This window comes from Bombina bombina, chromosome 1 (genome assembly GCF_027579735.1).
Source record: "Bombina bombina isolate aBomBom1 chromosome 1, aBomBom1.pri, whole genome shotgun sequence".
In the NCBI taxonomy this organism is placed as follows: Eukaryota; Metazoa; Chordata; class Amphibia; order Anura; family Bombinatoridae; genus Bombina; species Bombina bombina.
Genome location: NC_069499.1, coordinates 1,547,295,328 through 1,547,321,796, shown reverse-complemented (window position 1 = coordinate 1,547,321,796; position 26,469 = coordinate 1,547,295,328). Strand labels below are relative to the sequence as shown.

At 39.8% G+C, this 26,469-nt stretch overlaps 1 protein-coding gene across 1 annotated transcript; it reads right to left on the bottom strand.

Annotated features, from left to right (window-relative positions):
- Nucleotides 1-2,625: 2,625 nt before the first annotated feature.
- MRPL58 (mitochondrial ribosomal protein L58) lies at nucleotides 2,626-25,438 on the bottom strand. Its single transcript, XM_053708881.1, has 6 exons — nucleotides 25,224-25,438; nucleotides 15,132-15,162; nucleotides 14,180-14,239; nucleotides 8,502-8,584; nucleotides 8,102-8,271; nucleotides 2,626-2,905 (listed from the first exon to the last, which is right to left on the bottom strand). Exons 1-6 carry the CDS (start codon nucleotides 25,377-25,379, stop codon nucleotides 2,821-2,823), a joined length of 585 nt encoding a protein of 194 aa, XP_053564856.1. The 5' UTR covers nucleotides 25,380-25,438; the 3' UTR covers nucleotides 2,626-2,820.
- Nucleotides 25,439-26,469: the final 1,031 nt, after the last annotated feature.

The window sequence follows — 26,469 nt, the reverse complement described above, 5'->3', positions numbered from 1 at the left end:
ATTTCATGTGACCAGTTTGCAGTCAGTTGTGTGCCAAATGCGATTATATATATAAAAAAAAAAAAAAATTCACAAACTTTGGGTTTGTCACTGAAATTATTTATACATAATTTGTGCAGCCATAAGCCAAATGGTTGTAAAAGCTTCTCTGTGATCCCCTTTGTTTAAACATAGTAGACAGGTATAGGCATGTCATTAGTTTTGGTAATTAACCCTTTAATGACCGGGCTAATTTGTCTACATCGGAAACAAATTGAAATCATGCGATTGTAAGATTTCAATAATGGGATCGGGTCATGGGGAGTGCCAATGATGCTAGGCCTGCCCTCCAGACGGAAATCACATTCAGTACAGCCAAACAGCTAGGACGTTCCATGCCGTCCTAACATTGTGAAAGGGTTAAAAGGCTGCTAATTGAAGCTGTGAATCACAACTTTGAAAGGGGATTTTTAGATATGTTCAGGCAAAGGGTTAATGGTTTATTTGTTATTGCATAACTGCCCAAATAAACGTTAAGTATTTTAAGAATAGACAACCCAAGGTATTGATCTAGTCCTATTTTGGTATATTTCATGCTAACAGCTGGCAGTCAGATAAATGCCAAATGCAATAATTTAGAAGAAAAAAAGTATTATTTTCACATTTTTTGGGTCCCTTTGTTTAGAAATAGCAGACATGTATGGGCTTGACATTGGTTTTAATAAATAGAAGGTCACTAATTGTAGTTGTTGCTCTCTCCTCCTATCTACACACAACCACATTATACTGTGCATGCTCGGTCACAGGCAAGTACTTGTGCACATACATTCTACTACACACAACCACATTATACTGTGCATGCGCAGTCACAGGCAAGTACTTGTGCACATACATTCTACTACACACAACCACATTATACTGTGCATGCTCGGTCATAGGCAAGTACTTGTGCACATACATTCTACTACACACAACCACATTATACTGTGCATGCTCGGTCACAGGCAAGTACTTGTGCACATACATTCTACTACACACAACCACATTACACACTTGCTTTTTACATACTATGCATGCGCAGTCACAGGCAAGTACTTGTGCACATACATTCTACTACACACAACCACATTATACTGTGCATGCTCGGTCATAGGCAAGTACTTGTGCACATACATTCTACTACACACAACCACATTATACTGTGCATGCTCGGTCACAGGCAAGTACTTCTGTATACATTCTACTACAAACAACCACATTATACTGTGCATGCTCGGTCACAGGCAAGTACTTGTGCACATACATTCTACTACACACAACCACATTATACTGTGCATGCTCGGTCACAGGCAAGTTCTTGTGCACATACATTCTACTACACACAACCACATTATACTGTGCATGCTCGGTCACAGGCAAGTACTTGTGCACATACATTCTACTACACACAACCACATTATACTGTGCAAGCTCGGTCACAGGCAAGTACTTGTGCACATACATTCTACTACACACAACCACATTATACTGTGCAAGCTCGGTCACAGGCAAGTAGTTGTGCACATACATTCTACTACACACAACCACATTATACTGTGCATGCACAGGCAAGTACTTGTGCACATACATTCTACTACACACAACCACATTATACTGTGCATGCACAGCAAGTACTTGTGCACATACATTCTACTACACACAACCACATTATACTGTGCATGCTCGGTCACAGGCAAGTACTTGTGCACATACATTCTACTACACACAAGCACATTATACTGTGCAAGCTCGGTCACAGGCAAGTACTTGTGCACATACATTCTACTACACACAACCACATTATACTATGCATGCTCGGTCACAGGCAAGTACTTGTGCACATACATTCTACTACACACAACCACATTATACTGTGCAAGCTCGGTCAGAGGCAAGTACTTGTGCACATACATTCTACTACACACAACCACATTATACTGTGCAAGCTCGGTCACAGGCAAGTATTGTGCACATACATTCTACTACACACAACCACATTATACTGTGCATGCTCGGTCACAGGCAAGTACTTGTGCACATATATTCTACTACACACAACCACATTACACACTTGCTTTTTACATACTGTGCATGCTCGGTCACAGGCAAGTACTTGTGCACATACATTCTACTACACACAACCACATTATACTGTGCATGCTCGGTCACAGGCAAGTACTTGTGTGCACATACATTCTACTACACACAACCACATTATACTGTGCATGCGCAGTCACAGGCAAGTACTTGTGCACATACATTCTTCTACACACAACCACATTATACTATGCATGCTCGGTCACAGGCAAGTACTTGTGCACATACATTATACTACACACAACCACATTATACTGTGCAAGCTCGGTCACAGGCAAGTACTTGTGCACATACATTCTACTACACACAACCACATTATACTGTGCATGCTCGGTCACAGGCAAGTACTTGTGCACATATATTCTACTACACACAACCACATTACACACTTGCTTTTTACATACTGTGCATGCTCGGTCACAGGCAAGTTCTTGTGCACATTTTCTACTTTAAGACACAACCACAGACTGCACATAATACACAGTAGGAATCATCCATAAAATACACACATTTCCTTTGTTTATGTACAAAATAATCAGCTTTTATTAAATAAGCAAGTTGTGGGGACACAGAGAGCGGGTTATCCTCCTTCAGTTGATGAGATTCTGTGTGCTGAGAGATTGACGTGTCTGTAGCAAGTGTGCCGTTTCTCTGACTCTCCCTTTCCCATCAGCGCAGGTTGGCAGTAAGTACCTAGGTGTCCTCTCAGTCAATGCTCACCTTCCGGCTCTGTTTTACAGATGAATGGATTTTCTTCTGTAGTAAACGCTCACGGTTCATATTTTCCACCCTAAAGACAGGACCACAGTCAATAGAAGAAAGTATCAGGGAACATTTCAGCTAACAGTCACAAATCAAGTTTACTACTTTGGTAAAATTCAGCAGCACCACCCAGAAACATTTAAATTAATTTTCTAAAGACTATTTTTTTTTTTTTTCTTTTCAATTTTATTTAATCCCCTAACGATACAAACACTCTCTTTACATCGTATCATTAAGAGGTTTTCCTCCCTTATTTACAGACGCCCTATTACTTTATTGGTCACTCTAGGAGGCGTTTGGATTTAACATGATCTCGCCGCTGTGGGCAAGACATGCACTATTTAACCCTTAGAGTAAAAATGACAGCCGAGATAGCGGTCAAGGGGTTAAAATTACATTCCTTTACAAAAAGGTCACAAGCAGTATTAATAATAGGGACCATTAAAGGGATAGGAAAGTCAAAATAAAATGTGCATGATACAGAGAGCACTTAACACTTTTAAATTCACTTCTATTTTCAAATTAGGTTTGTTCTCTCGGTATCCCTTGTTAAAAAAAGAATACGCACATATCATACACTAGTGGGCGCTAGCTGCCGATTGGTGTCTGCACACATTTGTCTCTTGTGATTGGCTAACTAGATGTGTTCAGCTAGCTGCCAGCAGTGCAATGCTGTTCCTTCACTAAAGGATAGCAAGAAAATGATTTAAATTTGAAAATAGACATAAATTGGAAAGTGGTTTGAAATTGGATATTCTATCCAAATCATAAAATAAAATCTTGGGGTTTCCTGTCCCTTTAAACTTGACATTTCAACAACACATAAAATGTTTCATTTTTGCAAGTGAAACATTATTGCAATATAAATTCATTATTTATTTTGCAGCCTTTTGCTGTAAAATAAATCTAAACTGTGCTTCTTTGACTCTCCCAGGAAGGCTTGGGTTAATACTTTTAGGCAAACTATGTGAACTTTTGTTTACTTTTCCCTCCTTCCCTAAGCTTCTATGGTGTCATATGCTTTTAAAAGGTGAATTGTCCGTTTTGCATCAACAATCATGATACGTAAATCATTCTTTGCAATAGCAACTAAGTTGAATCAGTGCTAAACCACCTTAAGGGAATACAAGAGTGCAGGCTACGCCAGTCGGCTCTTGTGCAAACAGAGTTTGTGCTATATCTGAATATTAGTTTGTGATTGGTTAGCAGGGGTTCTTTTGTTCTGGGGGACAGGGAAATCAGTGAAAATAATAAATAAAAAATGTAAAACAATATACTCATTTGACAAAAGAAATCTGCAGTTTTCAGTGCAAAATTATTCTTGTCTATGAAGGTTTATAATCGTGTAGTTTACACTTTGTGTTTAATGTCCCTTTTTAAACACTACTGGTTATATAACATTTTAAATAATAAAGGAAAACAACAAGACATTTATTTTATTATTTCACAAAGTGCTCCACCTATGACTAGACAGTTTAGTACCCTTAGCATCCTGAAATACTGCTTGAAAATTAAATAACATCTCACAATTAAACCTTAATTATTCAGATATAGTTAGTGATTGGTGGCTGCACATATGCCTCTTGTTATTGGTTAACTTTATGTGTTCAGCTAGCTCACAGTAGTGCATTACTGCCCCTCAGCATACCTAGGCTTACTCCTTAACAAAGGATACCAAAAAAAAAAACAAAGAAAATTTGATAATAGAAGATAATTGGAAAACTTGTTTAAAAATCATGTGCTCTATCTGAATCATGAAAGTTTAAATTTTGACTTTACTGTCCCTTTAAAAAGGACAACAAGTTGTAATATGAAAATGCTCTAATATGTTAGTTTATTTTTGCACTGAAGGGTTTAAAAGGACAAAATGTGCTCAGGAGCAGGAAAAAAAAATGCCCGTTCTGAGCTGAACACAGCCAGTGATTGGCAACGATGCACATGTCACTTCTGATTGGCTCAGCCACAAAGGTCGGCATTGGGTCATTAGAGCATTGTTAAATCAAAGATGATTTAGTTCCCACAAAGGGGCTACATACATAAACACACAGGTATAGGCCATCTATAGAGCATGTTCTTATTGCAGATCATGGTCACTTTAAGACTCTATAGAATATTTCACTGCTTCCTAAAGTGATTATACTGGGCAAGTATCATCCGGCCTAGGAAACGCTGACATTTTGGGCTCCTACACTGACCCAGATAAAGACTCCTGACTATGTCCGCATTGCAATGGGGCACTTTGTGCTATGATAAATTGTATCAAAATGTAATTTCCCATGACACGTTTTTTCTTTAATAAAAACTGTGCGATATACTTTCATTGTTCATTCAATCTGAATTTTTTGTTGTTGCTCCCAGAAAGGCTAGAATGGATGACTTGGGATTCATAATCATAACCCTGCAACATGCTGTACAGTGATTGCTTGATCAGTGCAGGAGGTTGTTCATCTCTGTCCCTAAACGGCTGCAGCAAAGGAGAAAATGCACGGCTTTTCAAAGAGTCTATCCTAGAACTGCAAAGCCACACACTTTTTTTTTTTTTAAATTTAAGAAAATTGGCAGGTGGGGAGGGGGGAGATAGTGACAATGCTTTGAGGAAGAGCAGTGGAGTTAATATGTTTTGGTTATTTAGGATTAAAGAGGTGGGGGTATATACGAGTTAGGTGGTTATTGCAGAGGTAGAAAGCTGGTGTGCAGAGTTAAAGAGACAGTCAAGTCCAAAAAAAACCTTTCATGATTTAAATAGGGCATGCAATTTTAAACAGCTTTTCAATTTATTTTTATCACCAATTTTGCTTTGTTCTCTTGGTATTCTTAATTGAAAGCTAAACCTAGGAGGTTCATATGGTTCTTAGACATTGAAGGCCGCCTCTAAAATAAATGCATTTTGACAGTTTTTTTACCACTAGAAGGAGTTAGTTCATGTGTTTTATATAGATAACATTGAGATCATGCACATTAAAAGGGACAGTCTAGTCCAAAAAAAACTTTCATGATTCAGATAGGGCATGTAATTTTAAACAATTTTCCAATTTACTTTTATCACCAATTTTTCTTTGTTCTCTTGGTATTCTTAGCTGAAAGCTTAACCTAGGAGGTTCATATGCTAATTTTTAGACCTCGAAGGCTGCCTCTTAAGAATGCATTTTAACAGGTTTTTCACCACTAGAGGGTGATAGTTCATGTTTTTCATATAGATAACACTGTGCTCATGCATGTGAAGTTACCTTGGAGCCATCACTGATTGGCTAAACTGCAAGTCTGTCAAAAGAACTGAAATAAAGGAGCAGTCTGCAGAAGCTTAGATACAAGATAATCACAGAGGTAAAAAGTATATAAATATAACTGTTGGTTATGCAAAAACTAGGAAATGGGTAAAAAAGGGATAATCTATCTTTTAAAACAATAACAATTCTGGTGTAGACTGTCCCTTTAATTTACAGAGGAGTGAGCACCGATTGGCTAAAATGCAAGTCTGTCAAAAGAACTGAAATAAGGGGGCAGTCTGCAGAGGCTTAAATACAAGGTAATTACAGAGGTAAAACGTGTATTATTATAACTGTGTTGGTTATGCAAAACTAGGAAATAGGTAATTAAGGGATTTTCTATCTTTTAAAACAACAACATTTTGGTGTTGAATGTTCCTTTAATGTGGGGGGACTTGTTATACAAACTGCAGCGTATAAAATGTATGAGAAATTACTCATTTATGCTTCTTTTTGCAAAATAAATAGCTGGATTTGCGATTTGAAACCACAGCCCATAAAAATAGGCTTGGCTTGCTGACAGATCAGATCTTGTTGTCTTATCACTCAAATGCTTCCCTTTCTTATCTCAGTCTCTGTACAATACTTAGAAAGAACTGTGTTTAACACCTTCAGAAGTTCCACCCCAATTCTGCTCCAGGCAAACATATGTCCAGTGGTTGGTACATACGCAAGTATGTCAGTCCCTGATTGGCTCAGCAGTTGTATTCACAGGACAACTTTCATCATGTGACTAATCCCGTGAGTTAAGCACATGGTAAACTAGGATTTGTTTAAAATAAAAAAAACAGCATTTTATTTTTACACTAGCATCGGTTGTAATGAAGTAGGGCTCATCGGCTGTTTATTTGCAGATTGCAGTTAATTGCAACATGTTTATAATGTCGACCGTAAAGGTTTTATTACACAAATAACTGTATGTAGTTGGTTTAGTGATGAGCATCTGAGATCATAAGGGACACCATTGAATACAGTAGAACTGCATAGTTAACAAATGCACAATAAAATGAAAATTCATTAGCACTTAATCTGAATTTCAAATGATCAGTAGATTTTATTTTATTTTTTACAAAATTGTAATGTTTCCTTTCATTTCCCTGCCTCCTATATCATGTGACAGCAATCAGCAAATCGCAGACTCACATGTATACACTGATCTCTTACACATGCTCAGTAGGACCTGGTGCTTCAGTAAGTGTGACTATAAAAAGGACTGTACACATTTGATAAACAAAAGTAAATTGGATAGCTTTTTAAAATGACAGGCTCTATCTGAAGCATGAAAGTTTAAAGGGATAGTGAAAGTTTAATGGGACAGTATACTCCAGTTATGTTTTAAAAGACAGCTAATCCCTTTATTACCCAGTTTTGCATAACCAACACAGTTACATTCATATACTTTTTACCTCTGTGTTTACCTTGTATCTAAGCCTATGCAGACTGCCCCCTTATCTCAGTTCTTTTGACAGACTTATTTTAGCCAATCAGTGCTGACTCATTAACAACTCCACAGGCGTGAGCAAAATGTTATCAACCTGACACAAATTAACTAGCACCGTCTATCCAAGATAAGAAGCTGCCTTCAAGGGCTTAGAAAGTAGCATATGAGCCTATCTAGGTTTAGCTTCCAACAAAGAATACTAAGAGAACAAAGCAAATTTGATGATAAAAGTAAATTGGAAAGTTGTTTAAAATTGCATGCCCTATCTGAATCATGAAAGTTTCATTTTGACTCCACCGTCCTTTTAATACGTTGGATGCTATCAACTGTGCATCTACTGTAATCTTAGCCATGCTGGGCTTGGTGCATTAAGTTTAGCACTTTTTAGTCAGTAAGAGCAACCTCTACATTTTCTGTTACAATCAATACATTAAGGTCTCTCGAGATTTCACATTAACAACATGAATTTTTCAGTTAGTATAGAACAAAAGTAAAAAGGTAGAATTGCTTGTCGTACCTAATTCTACGTAACGCTTCATCCTCTTTGCTTTCTGTCTGTGGCTTCTGTGTAGCCTCGGAGATCATGTTGCGAATTTTCTGCAGACAGTCAGCCAGATTACGCATTTGGTACCGGCTCACTTCTGAGACTACAATTAGCTCACCGTTTCTGTTAATGCGGTTTTTATACTGCGAAGTCAAGAAAAGGAAGTTAGAGGAAGAAAAACACAAAGGAGGGTGGGAGATGAGGTGTCAACAGCAGAGCAATTAGAGGGTTAATCACAATGCAGCAAGAAGAGGGAGCATAAAAGGAAGAAGTCTTTTGGACTTAAGAGAGAAGTGTAGACGGAGGTAAACAGGAGTGAGAAGGGACAAGCAAAATAGGAGAGAGGAGCAGCTTGCAGGAGAGGGCCACTTACCTGTACAGAGATATTCTGTCGGACAGCCTCTGGGATCCAGTCTGCTGAGGACAAGTGGAACCGGACTTCAGCCTTCGTGTTCACTGCAACATAAAAATGGATTTGCAATATTGTAACAGACTTTAAACTGTTAAAAAAAAACAAAAAAACTAAAGCAGTGGGTTATGCTTAATGGAAACCATTGTAATATGTATTATTCATCATTTTAAAAATTATTTCACCTTTTCTTTTTTACTTTATTTGTGCAGTGTTCATTACTTCCTGTCATAGCCCTACAGGAGGGCTAGGGTCTCTACCAGAAGGCTCATCTAGCTTGATGTTAAATCTTCTAGAGTAACATGAGTCAATTTACTTTTCAGTGAATACTATATAAAACAGAGAGTAAGGTTCTGGTCATGCTCAGAAGAGTCATAGATAAATGCTCAGAAGAGGACAGAATGCAACTTAACCCCTAGCGCCATATGGAGGTAGGTACAACGTCACAACGCCTGTTGTGGTCCCCATTTTCAGTTTAGACAGCGGGAGTCATAACCAGGGGGCAGAAGGCATCTGCCTTCATATGGTAAGAGATCACTGATCGTGCTTCCGTACCATATGAAGATAGATTGTCGGTTGGTGATGAGTGGGAGTGAAGGGCGGGGTACCCTGCACTACAGAAAAAAGTTATGTAGAAGAGGGAAGGGTGGAAGGTGAGCCCTACACAAAAAAAATAAGTTATATATATATTATTTTATATATAAAAATCATAGTTTGTTACTAGCAAACTGGCTGCCAGTAACAAACATGGTGATGGCGAGTGGGAGGGCGAGTAGAAATATATATATATACACACACAACAAGGAATGTCATGGCACACGATATGTATAAAAAGTTCAAAAAGCTTTATTGAAGATCTACTTTAAAATCATAAATGCATCAGCAGATAAAAACCTCCATTACAGATGAACATAGGTAGTGAAGACAGCTGGGCTATGGTGCAGCAGACATGTTTTGTGCCCTCGGGCACTTGTTCACTATACATAAAAACCTAAACTGCATACTGGCAGTGCTGACTAGTGGGTGGGAGAGGAGGGAAGAGAGCCATTTGGGAGGGATCAGGGTCGGGGATAATCTCTACACTACAACAAAAATTAACCTTACTAGCTAACTGATTAACCCCATTCACTGCCAGCAATTTAAAAAGTAAGGTGCGCAGCGATCTTCTAACTGCCAGAAATCAATGGCAAAGCCATGCATGTCTGCTGTTTCTCAACAAAGGGGACCCCATAGAAGCTTTTATAACCAATTTGTCTTATGACTGCAGTAGATGTGTGTAAATAATGTCAGTGAAAAAAACAAGATTTAAAAAAAAAAAAAAAAAAGCTAACTTTTTTTAATGTAATCATATTTGGAGGCGAGAAGACCTAGCATAAAGTGTAAGGATTAAGAAGAAGAAAAAAATGGCACCAAACACAACAAAAATATTTTATAATAAAGTGTTACACTCAAACACAGACACTATGACAAATAATTATTCATATAAATATTAGTTTTATAAGGGTTAAAAGGTATATGGTAACAAGGTGTTTGAATGGAAATAACTATATGGTGGGTGGAATTTAAATATTGAAAACTAAATTGCAATAAAAAGGATGTTAATTTGTTTTAGAAAATTGTAAGACTTGGCTGCAATGTTGTCCTATAGCAGCACAACAAAACTGTCTTGTAATTACAAGGTGTTTACTGTTTCTTTAACCCCTTAGTGACCAGAGCACTTTTCCATTTTCTGTCCGTTTGGGACCAAGGCTATTTTTACATTTCTGCGGTGTTTGTGTTTAGCTGAAATTTTCCTCTTACTCATTTACTGTACCCACACATATTATATACCGTTTTTCTCGCCATTAAATGGACTTTCTAAAAATACCATTATTTTCATCATATCTTATCATTTACTATAAAATAATTTATAAAATATGAGGAAAAATGGAAAAAAACACACTTTTTCTAACTTTGAACCCCAAAATCTGTTACATATCTACAACCACCAAAAAACACCCATGCTAAATAGTTTCTAAATTTTGTCCTGAGTTTAGAAATACCCAATGTTTACAAGTTCTTTGCTTTTTTTGTAACTTATAGGGCCATAAATACAAGTAGCACTTTGCTATTTTCAAACCATTTTTTTTCAAAATTAGCGCTAGTTACATTGGGACACTGATATCTTTCAGGAATCCCTGAATATCCATTGACATGTATATATTTTTTTTTAGAAGACATCCCAAAGTATTGATCTAGGCCCATTTTGGTATATTTCATGCCACCATTTCACCGCCAAATGCGATCAAATACAAAAAATCGTTCACTTTTTCACAAATTTTTTCACAAACTTTCAGTTTCTCACTGAAATTATTTACAAACTGCTTGTGCAATTATGGCATAAATGGTTGTAAATTCTTCTCTGGGATCCCCTTTGTTCAGAAATAGCAGACATATATGGCTTTGGCTTTGCTTTTTGGTAATTAGAAGGCCGCTAAATGCCACTGCCCACCACACGTGTATTATGCCCAGCAGTGAAGGGGTTAATTAGGAAGCATGTAAGGAGCTTTTTGGGGTATTTTTAGCTTTAGTGTAGTGTAGTAGACAACCCCAAGTATTGATCTAGGCCCATTTTGGTATATTTCATGCCACCATTTCACCGCCAAATGCGATCAAATTAAAAAAAATGTTACATTTTTCACAATTTTAGGTTTCTCACTGAAATCATTTACAAACAGCTTGTGCAATTATGGCACAAATGGTTGTAAATGCTTCTCTGGGATCCCCTTTGTTCAGAAATAGCAGACATATATGACTTTGGCGTTGCTTTTTGGTAATTAGAATGCTGCTAAATGGCGCTGCGCATCACACGTGTATTATGGCTAGCAGTGAAGGGGTTAATTAGGTAGCTTGTAGGGAGCTTGCAGGGTTAATTTTAGCTTTAGTGTAGAGATCAGCCTCCCACCTGAAACATCAGACCCCCTGATCCCTCCCAAACATCTCTCTTCCCTCCCCTACCCCACAAATGTCCCCGCCATCTTAAGTACTGGCAGAAACTCTGCCAGTACTAAAATAAAAGGAGAATTTTGGCTTTTTTGTGCATTTTTTTTAGCATATTTACATATGCTTATGTGTAGGATCCCCATTAGCCCCCAACCTCACTGATCCCCCACCAAACAGCTCTCTAACCCTCCCCCTCTGACTTAATGTGCGCCATCTTGGGTACTGGCAGCTGTCTGCCAGTACCCATTTTAGTGAAAAATATGCTGTTATATATTAAAAAAATCTCCCTTTTCTGTAGTGTAGCTTCCCCCCCCCAATACCAACCCCCCACCCCTTCCTGATCCCTTAGATGCTTTCAAAAAAATAAGTTTATTATATATTTTTTTACAATCAACTTGTACCTTTTTTCTGTAGTGTAGCGGTTCCCACCCGCTCCCGCCCCGTGCACGCGCCCGCCCGCCACCCCCCCGTGCACGCGCGCGCGCCCGTGCGCGCCCCCGGCGATACCGCAACCGATCCCGCCCCCCTCTCTCACTAAGAAGCCATCGATGGCCGCCCACCCACCTCCCACTTCAGCTCCCACCCACCAACGAATGCGGCCATCGATGTCCGGTGCAGAGAGGGCCACAGAGTGGCTCTCTCTGCACCGGAGGGGAAAAAAATGTTATTGCAGGATGCCTCAATATCGAGGCATCCTGCAATAACCGGAAATCAGCTGGAAGTGATCAGGATCGCTTCCAGCTGCTTTCCAAACCGAGGACGTGCAGGGTACGTCCTTGGTCGTTAAGTGACTTTTTTAAGAGGACGTACCCTGCACGTCCTCGGTCATTAAGGGGTTAAGATTAAAGAGACACAAGTCAAAATTAAACTTTCATGATTCAGATAGAGCACACAATTTTAAACAACCTTCTAATGTACTTCAATTATCAAAATGTGTGCAATATTTTAATATGTACACTTTCAGAGGCACCAGCCCCCACTGAGCATGTGCAAGAATTCACATAATATATGTTTATGCATTTTGTGGGGAAGAAAATTGAACTAGTCAGAAAAAAATAAATCTACTACTCATTTGAAATTCTAAGTGGTATAGAGGATTTTAATCACCAAACTTATACACTGGAGAATAAAAAAAAAAAAAAAAAAAAAAGTATATATGAGGAAAAAATAATCTAAGTGATAGTAAATTTGTGCATTGTAGAAATAATAACTGAAATAAACGTTAGATTTTAGTTTAAGGCTCAATGATAAACTCTTACTTTTTATGAGCCAAACGAATGTTATACAATAATCTGATATTTTTTCTCTTACCTCCTTCCACAAGACTGCTTTTATTCTTTTTCTTACGTTTTTGTGGGGCAGCCAATCAGATTTTTTTTTAGTGCCATACGGCACACAATCTGATTGTCTAATGAAGCTAAACTATATGCTAGGTCTAAAGATAGAAAGGAGTTGCTAGCCCCTAGTAATCAAAAAAGAAATACAGATGGAAAAATCAGTAGAGAAAACTTCAATCCCATTCGTTACAGATATTAGTGTACATCATAAATGTATAAAATCAATGTTGCATAAATATTAGTAAAAAAATAGATTATAGCTCCAAGTGAATTTTAAAACGCACTCTGTAAAAAAGGAGAGAAGTAGATTTGTGGGGAATGTTCTGCAAGGTTTTTATCTGTGCAATAATTGAACAGCATGTAAATATAGTAGGAAGGCTGCAAAAGTGTTGTGAATTTAAAGTTTTGGATATAAGATGTACCGACAGAGGGGTAAGTCTATCGTATCAAATGTCCGTGTAATAAGCAATATATAGGGCAAACCCAAAGACCCCCTAAGAGATTGCATTAGGGAACACCTTCTGAATATTAAACACGGTTTTGAAGGTCACCTATTGTCTAGACTCTAAACATTTTACTGAAATTCACAATAAAAATGCAAAAGGGTTTTTATAAAAAAAAATTAAAAAAAAGATTGGAGAAGGGGAGATTATGAAAAGAGAATACTATACCATGAAACTGAATTAATATACTAATTTAATTTTAAACTGCATGGATGTGGATATACTAGAAATTGTAATCCTGAGAATTCTCACATTTGATTGGCTGGGAGATGACACATAAATTTGAGTGCGAAACTACAGGCTGGTAGCTAGGAGAACTAAAAGGCTACAGTGGTTGTGAAAGGTAACTGGGACAGTGTGAACCAAAGTCGCTATTCAAGTGGTAATGGGACAGTGTCACAAGGTTATAGTGTCACGTCAGAAAAAAAGTCAGAAGTGGGAAAATCAGATTCAAATAAGGATTCACTTTGGATTCCTACCGGTGAGTGTTTAGAAATAGCTGGAACTTTGCTGTCATCTGATTATATTTTACTGGATTTAGATTAAAGGGATAGTGAAACCAATTCTTTTTCATTCATGATTCAGATAGAGTATGCAATTTTAAGCAACTTTCTAATTTACTAATTTATCAATTATTCTTTGTTCTCTTGGTATCGTTATTTGAAAAATCAGGAATGTAAGGTTAGGAGCCAGCCCATCTTTGGTTTAGCACCTGGGTAGCGCTTGCTGATTAGTGGCACTGCATACAAATGACTGTGCCATACCTTACCCTCCCTGCACTATACAAATAATATCAGGTTACAGACTATTATTTGTGTACCTTTATTCACATGTTGTCCCCCAGGGCCACTGCTCTTGCTGTAGGAGATACTCAGGCGATCTGGGTAAAAAAAGCAAATTCATTAGATTACAGTGAGAGCAAAGCGTCCACATCTGGTATTTGCTGTGCAGATTCTGGACCCTGCACCTTCTCTATTAAAAACTTTATGAGAGAGCAATTCGAAAATTATTACACCCTGAAAATAGCCGCTTTTATACAGATTGATTAGTGGCAGGGAGATCAGAACTTTACAGTCTATGTTTGTTACTCTGTAGCGCAAACTTGTCCCTGTAAGCTGCCCCACGCCATAGTGAAAAACATAGAAACACACAGTGTGCCGCTGCACTGCTTTGCAACTTACTAAACAATAAATATTTATGTATCCGAGGGAGGGTGAAATGTGGTCTGATTATGAGGCAAAGTACATATAGAGAACATGTCTAAACTTCAGATCACAGTTTTGTATAAAACATACTTTTTGTAGCATTTAAAAGGGCCATAATAGTTGATAAATTACATCTTCTAATTTGTTAGAGCCTGTAATTTTACGTGTATTGACCCTACATTACTGTGTGTTTAACCCACACAAAAGGTGGTGCTTAGGACCCGCGGAGCACTGACGGTCTCAAGCGGAAACAGTCACTGGTCCAATCAGTAGTACTAGTTGCACATCTGAGTTGTGCACTTGAATTGGATCAGTGGCAGTTCCTGCTCGGTACCAGCAGTGCTTACCTGGTCCCGAGCAGCGCTTCTACTATGTGTTTAATCCCATTGTGGGGGTTAAACACACAGTAATGTAGGGTCAATAGTCTTCTTAAAATGACATACTGTAACGACCTAGAGCATGTACTGTTTTACTATTATGGCCATTTAAAACCTAATCTTTTAGGAATTGTGAATGCAATGTTGCCTTAAAGAGACTTTGCTTTATTTCTCCGACTCTCATACTTACTCACGGGGATATCAGTCTGCTCCTCGCCTTCCTATAACAGAAATCAAAGAATGAAGAAAAAAACAAACAAAAAAAAAAACACAACCTGAGCTGTTCTCTCATTCATTTGGTATTATAAATAAATCCTTCACCACTGGTAAAATCAGATGTGCTATTCATATAATTCAGTCTAATAGTACAGTCTCAGATAAATCATTTATAACTTATAAGACTTAAAGGGACAGTCAAGTCCAAAAAAACTCTCATGTTTCAAATAGGTCATGTCATTTTAAACAACTTTCGAATTTACTTTTATCACCAATTTTGCTTTGTTCTCTTTGTATTCTTAGTTGAAAGCTAAACCTAGGAGGTTCATATGCTAATTTCTTAGACCTTGAAGGCCGCCTCTAATCTAAATGCATTTTGATAGTTTTTCACCACGAGAGGGCATTAGTTCACGTGTTTCATATAGATAACATTGAGCTCATGCACGTGAATTTACCACGGAGATTGCTCTGATTGGCTAAAATGCAAGTCTGTCAAAAGAACTGAAATAAGGGGGCAGTCTGCTGAGGCTTAGATACAAGGTAATTACAGAGGTAAAACGTGTATAATTATAACTGTGTTGGTTATGCAAAACTGGGGAATTGGTAATTAAGGGATTATCTATCTTTTAAAACAACAAAAATGCTGGTGTTGACTGTCCCTTTAAAAGGAACAGTAAAGTCATATTTAGACTAAACATACAATTTTAAACAACTTTCCAAATGACATTTATTCTTTAATTTGCTTCATTCTCTTGTTATCCTTTGCTGAAAGGTTTATCTAGGTAAGCTCAGGGGCAGCAGAGAACCTAGGTTCTAGCTGCGGATTGGTGGCTGAATATATACAGATTGTCATTGGCTCACCCACGTGTTCAGTTAGAAACCAGTAGTGCATTGCTGCTCCTTCAACAAATTATACCAAGAGAATTAAGCAAATTTGATAATAGAAGTAAACTGGAAAGTTGTTTAAAATAGAATGTTCTAACTAAATCATGAAAGAAAGTTTTTGAGTTTCATGCCCCTTTAAAGGGATGCATATATATTTATGGGAATAAAACACAAACATAATATAATTTCTTACAAAAACATTGAGAGGCACAGATTCAGATAACATTGCAGGATATACCCTGAATGCTGTTTTCCCCTCCAGTTTTTTTCAGTTGTGGCCACCATGTCTGAAATCCCCAAAGCACAGATTTTAGTTCCACTTCTATGTCCACAAAAACAAATGCAGAGAGCCGCATGTGGCCCATGGGCACCCGTCTCAGTTTGCTATTGGAAAATAAAACATAATTTATGCTTACCTGATAAATTTATTTCTCTTGTAGTGTGTTCAGTCCACGGGTCATCCATTACTTATGGGATATATTCTCCTTCCCAACAGGAAGTTGCAAGAGTATCACCCAAGCAGAGCTGCTATATAGCTCCTCCCCTCACATGTCATATCCAGTCATTCGACCGAAACAAGACGAGAAAGGAGAAACTATAGGGTGCAGTGGTGACTGGAGTTATAATTTAAAATTTAGAACCTGACTCAAAAGAAGACAGGGCGGGCCGTGGACTGAACACACTACAAGAGAAATAAATTTATCAGGTAAGCATAAATTATGTTTTCTCTTGTTAAGTGTGTTCAGTCCACGGGTCATCCATTACTTATGGGATACCAATACCAAAGCTAAAGTACACGGATGATGGGAGGGACAAGGCAGGAACATTAAACAGAAGGAACCACTGCCTGAAGAACCTTTCTCCCAAAAACAGCCTCCGAAGAAGCAAAAGTGTAAAATTTGTAAAATTTGGAAAAAGTATGAAGTGAAGACCAAGTTGCAGCCTTGCAAATCTGTTCAACAGAGGCCTCATTCTTAAAGGCCCAGGTGGAAGCCACAGCTCTAGTGGAATGAGCTGTAATTCTTTCAGGAGGCTGCTGTCCAGCAGTCTCATAGGCTAAACGTATTATGCTACGAAGCCAGAAAGAGAGAGAGGTAGCCGAAGCCTTTTGACCTCTCCTCTGTCCAGAGTAAACGACAAACAAAGAAGAAGTTTGCCGAAAATCTTTAGTTCCCTGTAAGTAGAACTTCAGGGCACGGACCACGTCTAGATTATGCAAAAGACGTTCCTTCTTTGAACATAATGATGGAACAACAATCTCTTGATTGATATTCCTGTTAGAAACAACCTTAGGTAAAAACCCAGGTTTAGTACGCAGGACTACCTTGTCTGAATGAAAGATCAGATAAGGAGAATCACAATGTAAGGCAGATAACTCAGAGACTCTTCGAGCCGAGGAAATGGCCATCAAAAACAGAACTTTCCAAGATAAATGCTTAATATCAATGGAATGAAGGGGTTCAAACGGAACACCCTGAAGAACTTTAAGAACCAAGTTTAAGCTCCATGGAGGAGCAACAGCTTTAAACACAGGCTTAATCCTAGCCAAAGCCTGACAAAAAGCCTGGACGTCTGGATTCTCTGCCAGACGCTTGTGTAAAAGAATAGACAGAGCAGAAATCTGTCCCTTTAGCGAACTAGCGGATAAACCCTTTTCTAAACCCTCTTGTAGAAAAGACAATATCCTAGGAATCCTAACCTTACTCCATGAGTAACTCTTGGATTCACACCAATATAAATATTTACGCCATATCTTATGGTAAATTTTTCTGGTCACAGGTTTCCGAGCCTGTATTAATGTATCAATAACCGACTCCGAGAAACCACGCTTCGATAGAATCAAGCGTTCAATCTCCATGCAGTCAGCCTCAGAGAAATTAGGTTTGGATGGTTGAAAGGACCCTGAATTAGAAGGTTCTGCCTCAGAGGCAGAGACCATGGTGGACAGGACGACATGTCCACTAGGTCTGCATACCAGGTCCTGCGTGGCCACGCAGGCGCTATCAGAATCACCGATGCTCTCTCCTGTTTGATCTTGGCAATCAGTCGAGGCAGTAACGGAAAAGGTGGAAACACATAAGCCATGTTGAAAACCCAAGGGGCTGCTAGTGCATCTATCAGCACCGCTCCCGGGTCCCTGGACCTGGATCAGTAGCACGGAAGCTTGGCGTTCTGGCGAGATGCCATGAGATCCAGTTCCGGTTTGCCCCAACGAAGAATCAGTTGAGCAAATATCTCCGGATGAAGTTCCCACTCCCCCGGATGAAAAGTCTGGCGACTTGGAAAGTCCGCCTCCCAGTTCTCCACGCCTGGGATGTAGATCGCTGACAGGTGGCAAGAGTGAGACTCTGCCCAGCGAATTATCTTTGAGACTTCTAACATCGCTAGGGAACTCCTGGTTCCTCCTTGATGATTGATGTAAGCTACAGTCGTGATGTTGTCCGACTGAAACCTGATGAACCTCAGTGTTGCTAACTGAGGCCAAGCTAGAAGAGCATTGAATATTGCTCTTAATTCCAGAATGTTTATTGGAAGGAGTTTCTCCTCGAGTCCACGATCCCTGAGCCTTTAGGGAGTTCCAGACTGCGCCCCAGCCTAGTAGGCTGGCATCTGTTGTTACAATCGTCCAATCTGGTCTGCGAAAAGTCATTCCTTTGGACAGATGAACCCGCGACAACCACCAGAGAAGAGAATCCCTGGTCTCCTGGTCCAGATACAGTAAAGGGGACAGATCTGAGTAATCCCCATTCCACTGACTTAGCATGCATAATTGCAGCGGTCTGAGATGCAGGCGCGCAAATGGCACTATGTCCATTGCCGCAACCATTAAGCCGATTACTTCCATGCACTGAGCTACTGATGGGCTTGGAATGGAATGAAGGACACGGCAAGCATTTAGAATTTTTGATAACCTGGACTCCGTCAGGTAAATCTTCATCTCTACAGAATCTATAAGAGTCCCTAGGAAAGGAACCCTTGTGAGTGGAAACAGAGAACTCTTTTCCATGTTCACTTTCCACCCATGCGACCTCAGAAATGCTAGAACTATCTCTGTATGAGACTTTGCATTTTGAAAACTTGATGCTTGTATCAGAATGTCGTCTAGGTACGGAGCCACCGCTATGCCTCGCGGTCTTAGTACCGGCAGAAGCGAGCCCAGAACCTTTGTAAAAATTCTCGGAGCCGTAGCTAACCCGAAGGGAAGAGCTACAAACTGGTAATGCCTGTCTAGAAAAGCAAACCTTAGGTACCGATAATGATCTTTGTGAATCGGTATGTGAAGGTAGGCATCCTTTAAGTCCACTGTGGTCATATACTGACCCTCTTGGATCATGGGTAGGATGGTTCGAATGGTTTCCATCTTGAACGATGGAACCCTTAGGAATTTGTTTAAGATTTTTAGGTCTAAGATTGGCCTGAAGGTTCCCTCTTTTTTGGGAACCACAAACAGATTTGAGTAAAAACCTTGCCCTTGTTCCGTTCGCGGAACTGGGTGGATCACTCCCATCACTAAGAGGTCTTGTACACATTGTAGAAATGCCTCTTTCTTTACTAGATTTGTTGATAACCTTGACAGATGAAACCTCCCTTGTGGAGGAGAAGTTTTGAAGTCCAGAAGGTATCCCTGAGATATAATCTCCAACGTCCAGGGATCCTGGACATCTCTTGCCCAAGCCTGGGCGAAGAGAGAAAGTCTGCCCCCCCACTAGATCCGTCTCCGGAAAGGGGGCCCTGTCTTCATGCTGTCTTAGGGGCGGAAGTAGGCTTTCTGGCCTGCTTGCCCTTGTTCCATGACTGGTTGCCTTTCCAACCCTGTCTGTAACAAGCAGTAGTTCCATCCTGTTTTGGAGCGGAGGAAGTTGATGCTGCTCCTGCCTTGAAATTACGAAAGGCACGAAAATTAGACTGTTTGGACTTTGATTTGGCCCTGTCCTGAGGAAGGGTGTGGCCCTTACCTCCAGTAATGTCAGCAATAATTTCCTTCAAGCCGGGCCCGAATAAGGTCTGCCCTTTGAAAGGAATATTCAGTAGTTTAGATTTAGAAGTTACATCTGCTGACCAGGATTTAAGCCATAGCGCTCTGCGCGCCTGGATGGCGAATCCGGAATTCTTAGCCGTAAGTTTGGTTAAATGCACTACGGCATCCGAAACAAACGCATTAGCTAGCTTAAGCGTTCTAAGCCTGCTCAAAGTCTCATCCAATGGTGCTGTGCGAATCGCCTCTTCCAGAGACTCAAACCAGAATGCCGCTGCAGCAGTGACAGGCGCAATGCATGCAAGGGGCTGTAATATAAAACCTTGTTGAACAAACATTTTCTTAAGGTAACCCTCTAATTTTTTATCCATTGGATCTGAGAAGGCACAACTATCCTCCACCGGGATAGTGGTACGCTTGGCTAAAGTAGAAACTGCTCCCTCCACCTTAGGGACCGTCTGCCATAAGTCTTGTGTGGCGGCGTTTATAGGGAACATTTTTCTAAATATCGGAGGAGGGGAAAAGGGCACACCAGGTCTATCCCACTCCTTGCTAATAATCTCTGTAAGCCTTTTCGGTATAGGAAAAATGTCAGTACACACTGGTACCGCATAGTATTTATCCAGCCTACATAATTTCTCTGGGATTGCCACTGTGTCACAATCATTCAGAGCCGCTAACACCTCCCCTAGCAACACGCGGAGGTTCTCCAGCTTAAATTTAAAATTTCTGAATCCGGTCTCCCCGAATCAGAACCGTCACCCACAGAATGAAGCTCTCCGTCCTCATGTTCTGCAAATTGTGACGCAGTATCGGACATGGCTCTTGTGTCATCGGCGCGCTCTGTCCTTAATCCAGAGCTATCGCGCTTGCCTCTTAACTCGGGCAGATTAGATAATACTTCTTTCATAACATTAGCCATATCATGTAAAGTGATTTGTAAGGGCCTTGAGGTACTTGGCGCCACAATCTCACGCACCTCCTGAGCGGGAGGCGAAGGTACTGACACGTGAGGAGAGTTAGACGGCATAACTTCCCCCTCGTTGTCTGGTGATAATTTCTTTACCGGTAAAGACTGACTTATTTAAAGTAACATCAATACAATTGGTACACATATTTCTATTGGGCTCCACATCGGCTTTTAAACATAATGAACAAGCAGATTCCTCTGTATCAGACATGTTTAAACAGACTAGCAATGAAGCTAGCAAGCTTGGAAATTACTTTCAATAAGTTTACAAGCAATATAAAAAACGCTGCAGCGCTTTTAAAAACACAGTTGAATAACAATGAACTAATTCAGTTATAGCAAACAATTTTTAACAGTAAATGTATTAAATTAGCAGAGGATTGCACCCATTAGCAAAAGGATGATTAACCCCTCAATACCCAAAAACGGATAATCAATTTAAGATTTAACGCTTTTATCACAGTCAAACACACTGTCACAGGTCTGCTGTGACTGATTACCTCCCTCAAAAACGAATTTTGAAGACCCCTGAGCTCTCTAGAGACGTCCTGGACCAAGGAGGAAGAAGCAGGAAGACTGTGCTAGAATTTTAACTGCGCAACAAGGCGCTAAAAAAAAAAAAAAAAGGCCCCTCCCACTCATATTACAACAGTGGGAGACCTGATATAACGGTTTCTATGCAGAAATACACGTTAGCCATATGGAAAAAAATCATGCCCAAAAAGATTTATCACCAAAGTACCTCACAAAACGAATAACATGCCAGTAAACGTTTTAAAAACAAACTTTTTCAATGTCATGCAAAGTTATCACTAAGCCTGCTACCAGTCGCTTCTACTGCAGTTAAGGCTTATGCATTATTTCAGTATCTTCTTTTAACTGCGCATCAAATTCTAGTCCCTAGAAAATAACTCAACTGCGCATACATTTATCAGCCTGATACCAGTCACTACTACTGCATTTAAGGCTGTACTTACATCATATGGGTAACAGCAGTGTTTTCATAGTCAATTCCATTCCCAGAAAATATTGTACTGCACATACCTCATTTGCGGGGGACCCCGCATGCTATTCCCATTTTCTGAAGTTACCCCACTCCTCAGAATGTCGAGAACAGCCAGTGGATCTTAGTTATGTCTGCTAAGATCATAGAAAACGCAGGCAGATTCTTCTTCCAAATACTGCCTGAGATAAAAAAAACAGCACACTCCGGTGCCATTTAAAATAACAAACTTTTGATTGAAGAATAATTAAGTAAAAAAACTCCAACTCCTCTCGCGACCTCCTTCTTTGTTGAGGGTTGCAAGAGAATGACTGGATATGACATGTGAGGGGAGGAGCTATATAGCAGCTCTGCTTGGGTGATCCTCTTGCAACTTCCTGTTGGGAAGGAGAATATATCCCATAAGTAATGGATGACCCGTGGACTGAACACACTTAACAAGAGAAATAAGGACTTATGATGAAATATTTTTTTTGAAGACATAACAAATCATACATTAAAGGGACAGTCTACTCCAGAATTGTTATTGTTTAAAAGATAGATAATCCCTTTATTACCCATTCCCCAGTTTTACATAACCAACACAGTTATATTAATATACTTTTTACCTCTGTGATTACTCTGTATCTAAGCCTCTGCAGACTGACCCCTTATTTTAGTTCTATTGACAGACTTGCATTTCAGCCAATCAGTGCGGACTCCACAGGAGTGAGCACAATGTTATCTATATAGCACATGTGAACTAGCGCTGTCTAGCTGTAAAACATTGTCCAAATTCACTGAGATAAGAGGCAGTCTTCAAGGGTTTAGAAATTAACATATTAGCCTACTTAGGTTTAGCTTTCAACAAAGAATATGAAGAGAACAAAGCAAATTTGATGATAAAGGTAAATTGGAAAGTTGTTTAAAATAGCATGGCCTGTCTGAATCATGAGTTTAATTTTGACTAGACTGTCCCTTTAACAGCCTTTCCAAAACATTTGAATAGCAGCATTGGTTTATTGTATTTAAAATAATTTTAAAGCAATTCTAATCAATTAGAAGAGTTTAAATAATAACCAAATGACAGTACTTAGGGTGGGTTTGAGGGTTGCCTAGGATAAAGCCTAAGGTACTGCCTATTGGATGACCTCACCTTCTGCCTTGTTCTAGTCACCTCCATGGAAGCTGGCAAACCTATGTGCCAGTATTTTTTATATTGGGAACTTATATTTTGCAAAGAATAAAAAAATGTATTTGTATTTATTGTAAAACAATAACTTTACTGTATACTTTAGGACTCTGATAACTTGACTGTACATTTGGGGGATCTGTTTCTAAGGATATCATTAAGTGCAGGCTAGATGAGACCATAGTGCCTAAACAATGAACCCTGGTACCAGAAAAAAAAAATCAGTTGTCCAACTCTTCAGCTGGTGAGAGGTGCAGCTGCACTGCTTGCACAGTTACACATCCCATCTGCCCTGCTGCATCTTTTCATTTCCCTTCACCACATTACTGACCAGGAGGCAAAACTCACAGCTAAGTTATCTAGTCAATCAAGGGTCTTAAATCAGTGTTGAGATGGATTTACCCCCTGCTTTTCCTAGCAAGCAAAAGTCATTACTGCTCTGCAGTGTTCCAGAGGATCCAAGTGGTAAAATGCTGTGTTTTGCAGCAGTGATTTAACCCCACAACCAGGGACAAAACTACAGGGGGTGCAGAGGTCGCAACTGTGACTGGGCCCCTGAGGGTGGGGGCCCAGCTTAAAAAAAAACGGTAAAAAAAAACGATTACCTGCCACTGCCTGCACTGATATCATGTGAGTGTGATATGATGCCTCACTGGTGTCTCTGACTACAGGGGTTAGTGTTTCTGTTTTACCCATTGGTGTTTATGTGTGTGTGTGTATGTGACTATGTGTGTATTTATGCATGTATGTGTGTGTATATGTTTGTTTGTGGAACCAGCAAATTACAGACCTTGTTACTACCGCATGGGGGGGGGGGGGAGGGGGGTAAACAGTGTCACTATACAGTACCACTATATACAGTACGGGGGGGCTGGACCATGTCACAGACTACTGTGGTCACTCTATAAAGTACTGGGGCAGGTAGGGTCAGGCCAGCCATCTCACTGGCAGATTACAGACTCTGTCACTAACTCACTATATACAGTACTGTGGGGTTAAACAGTGTCACTATATACAGTAATAGGGGGTCAGACCATCTCACAGACTGTGGGCACAGGGTACCTCCTTTTGCAGACATGTAATCTGATTCACAAAAAAAATTATGTTTCAAATTCATCTTTGGGGGGGGGGGGGGGTTGGATGGACCCACTTAGATTCCTGCACCTGGGCCCTGTGGTTTCTAGTTATGCCTCTGCCCACAACTGCTCTGGAGTGTTTCAAAGAATCCAAGTGGTAAAATGGTGTGTTATGCGGTGTTCTGTCGAGAACTCCAATTCCTCGAAAACTCCAATCTGACATCACTTCCGGTGACTCTTCTATTTTCACTATCTGTTTTGCCTGTCTTGGGGGGCGCACCGCCGATCCTCTGGCATACACCCCAAGTAAACCTTGGGGAATGAGATTTACAAGGGTGGCTTTGCCCCCTTTAACCACCCAGGCGGAGGCAAAATAGATAGTGAAGATAGGCGATTACAGTGCCCATCTGATTTGTTGTAAAACTCACTGAGACACGAACCGATCAGATGTATGGAATCACCGGAAGTGACGTCAGATTGGAGTTTTCGATAGAACAGCAGCAGTGATTTAACCCCACAACTGCCTTATGTATAAAATTGCAGTGATTTGACCCATCGATTGCCCTGTGTTTTGCACATGATATACATAATAGAGAAATATATAATCACAGGGATGCTCAAATATTTCTAGCACCAAGGTACTGGGGCCTTTAAGCATGAGTAAGGGTTAGTTTTGAAACCAAAATGTTGCTATTTTGTTGTTGGATCCCCACATATTGAAAATAAAGGTCACTTTGATTTGCTGGAGACTTGGTTTTTTCTTGTACCAAAGTGCTGGGGCCTGTTTCCACGCTATGAAAAAAATTGTAATGAATATAACCACTCTAAAGCCATATTCTTACATTATATTGCTTTCATATTACCACTTAGCTATAACCAGTTATGACATTTTCAAGTCACTTAAAGAAATACACTTGTGACTCTTCCAATTGGCTGATACTGCTGTCAATTAAGGTACAATTCCACTTCCGGTCTTTCTACTTACGGATAACGCTTGGCTCCCACTGTTTGGATATAGCTTATCCAGACTATAAATACTACGATAACCAGAGGGTGCAGCTGCCGAAGAACATAAACGAAATCCGCACAAGCGAAGAGTCCGTAACACGCCTGACAGCGGTAACATAAAAGAAGCTGCCATCCTGGCTTCGCTGCCCTTCAAGTAACTCACTTCCGGTTGTGTCTCATTTGGACGGGTTCAATATACATTTACGGCTGCGCTTTAGTTCCGAGACTGAAAAAATAGTCCCAATGTCATTATAACGGCTGGACTGTAGCACCGTGAACAGCGCCACCATTATTTTAGTAGCGATATTACAGCCCTTACTGCTATCGCCTAACAATCTGCCAGGGTTACAGCATTCAGTATTTCAGCAGTATCTTCACTAAAATACAGACAAATATCTATTTTTTTTAGCCCCTGAGATGTAGCATCTATGCATAACAAATATGGCCCAGTGACTGACACCTGCATGTACTGTCTGCTGTTTGTGTACAGGCAGTCAAGGAGGGTGCTAAATACTGCTCTGTGTGTTACATGGAGCCAATGGAATTATTTTCTATGCTTGTACAAAATCTGTATTTTGCCACTGTTTTTTCGATGTCACCAGCTAGCGCCAAAATGAATCAAACAAATCACCGGGGGGACAGAGCTGTCAGTCCCGCAGTGGGCAGGAAACTGCGTCCCGCAAACACTGATAGTTCATAGTGTCACTGGGCAATTTGTTCATAGTGTCATAGGGCAATTTGTTCATAGTGTCATAGGGCAATTTGTTCATAGTGTCACAGGGCAATTTGTTCATAGTGTCATAGGGCAATTTGTTCATAGTGTCACAGGGCAATTTGTTCATAGTGCCATAGGGCAATTTGTTCATAGTGTCATAGGGCAATTTGTTCATAGTGTCATAGGGCAATTTGTTCATAGTGTCATAGGGCAATTTGTTCATAGTGTCATAGGGCAATTTGTTCATAGTGTCATAGGGCAATTTGTTCATAGTGTCATAGGGCAATTTGTTCATAGTGCCATAGGGCAATTTGTTCATAGTGTCATAGGGCAATTTGTTCATAGTGTCACAGGGCAATTTGTTCATAGTGCCATAGGGCAATTTGTTCATAGTGTCATAGGGCAATTTGTTCATAGTGTCACTGGGCAATTTGTTCATAGTGTCATAGGGCAATTTGTTCATAGTGTCATAGGGCAATTTGTTCATAGTGTCATAGGGCAATTTGTT

Excerpts from the sequence above, each read along its gene's own strand:
- MRPL58 (XM_053708881.1), bottom strand. The coding sequence starts at position 25,379 with ATGGCAGCTTCTTTTATGTTACCGCTGTCAGGCGTGTTACGGACTCTT. Across the intron at positions 8,585-14,179 it reads GGGACAACATGTGAATAAAG|TGAACACGAAGGCTGAAGTC; the intron begins GTACACAAATAA and ends TTTATGTTGCAG. Across the intron at positions 2,906-8,101 it reads GAAGCGTTACGTAGAATTAG|GGTGGAAAATATGAACCGTG; the intron begins GTACGACAAGCA and ends TCCTGTCTTTAG.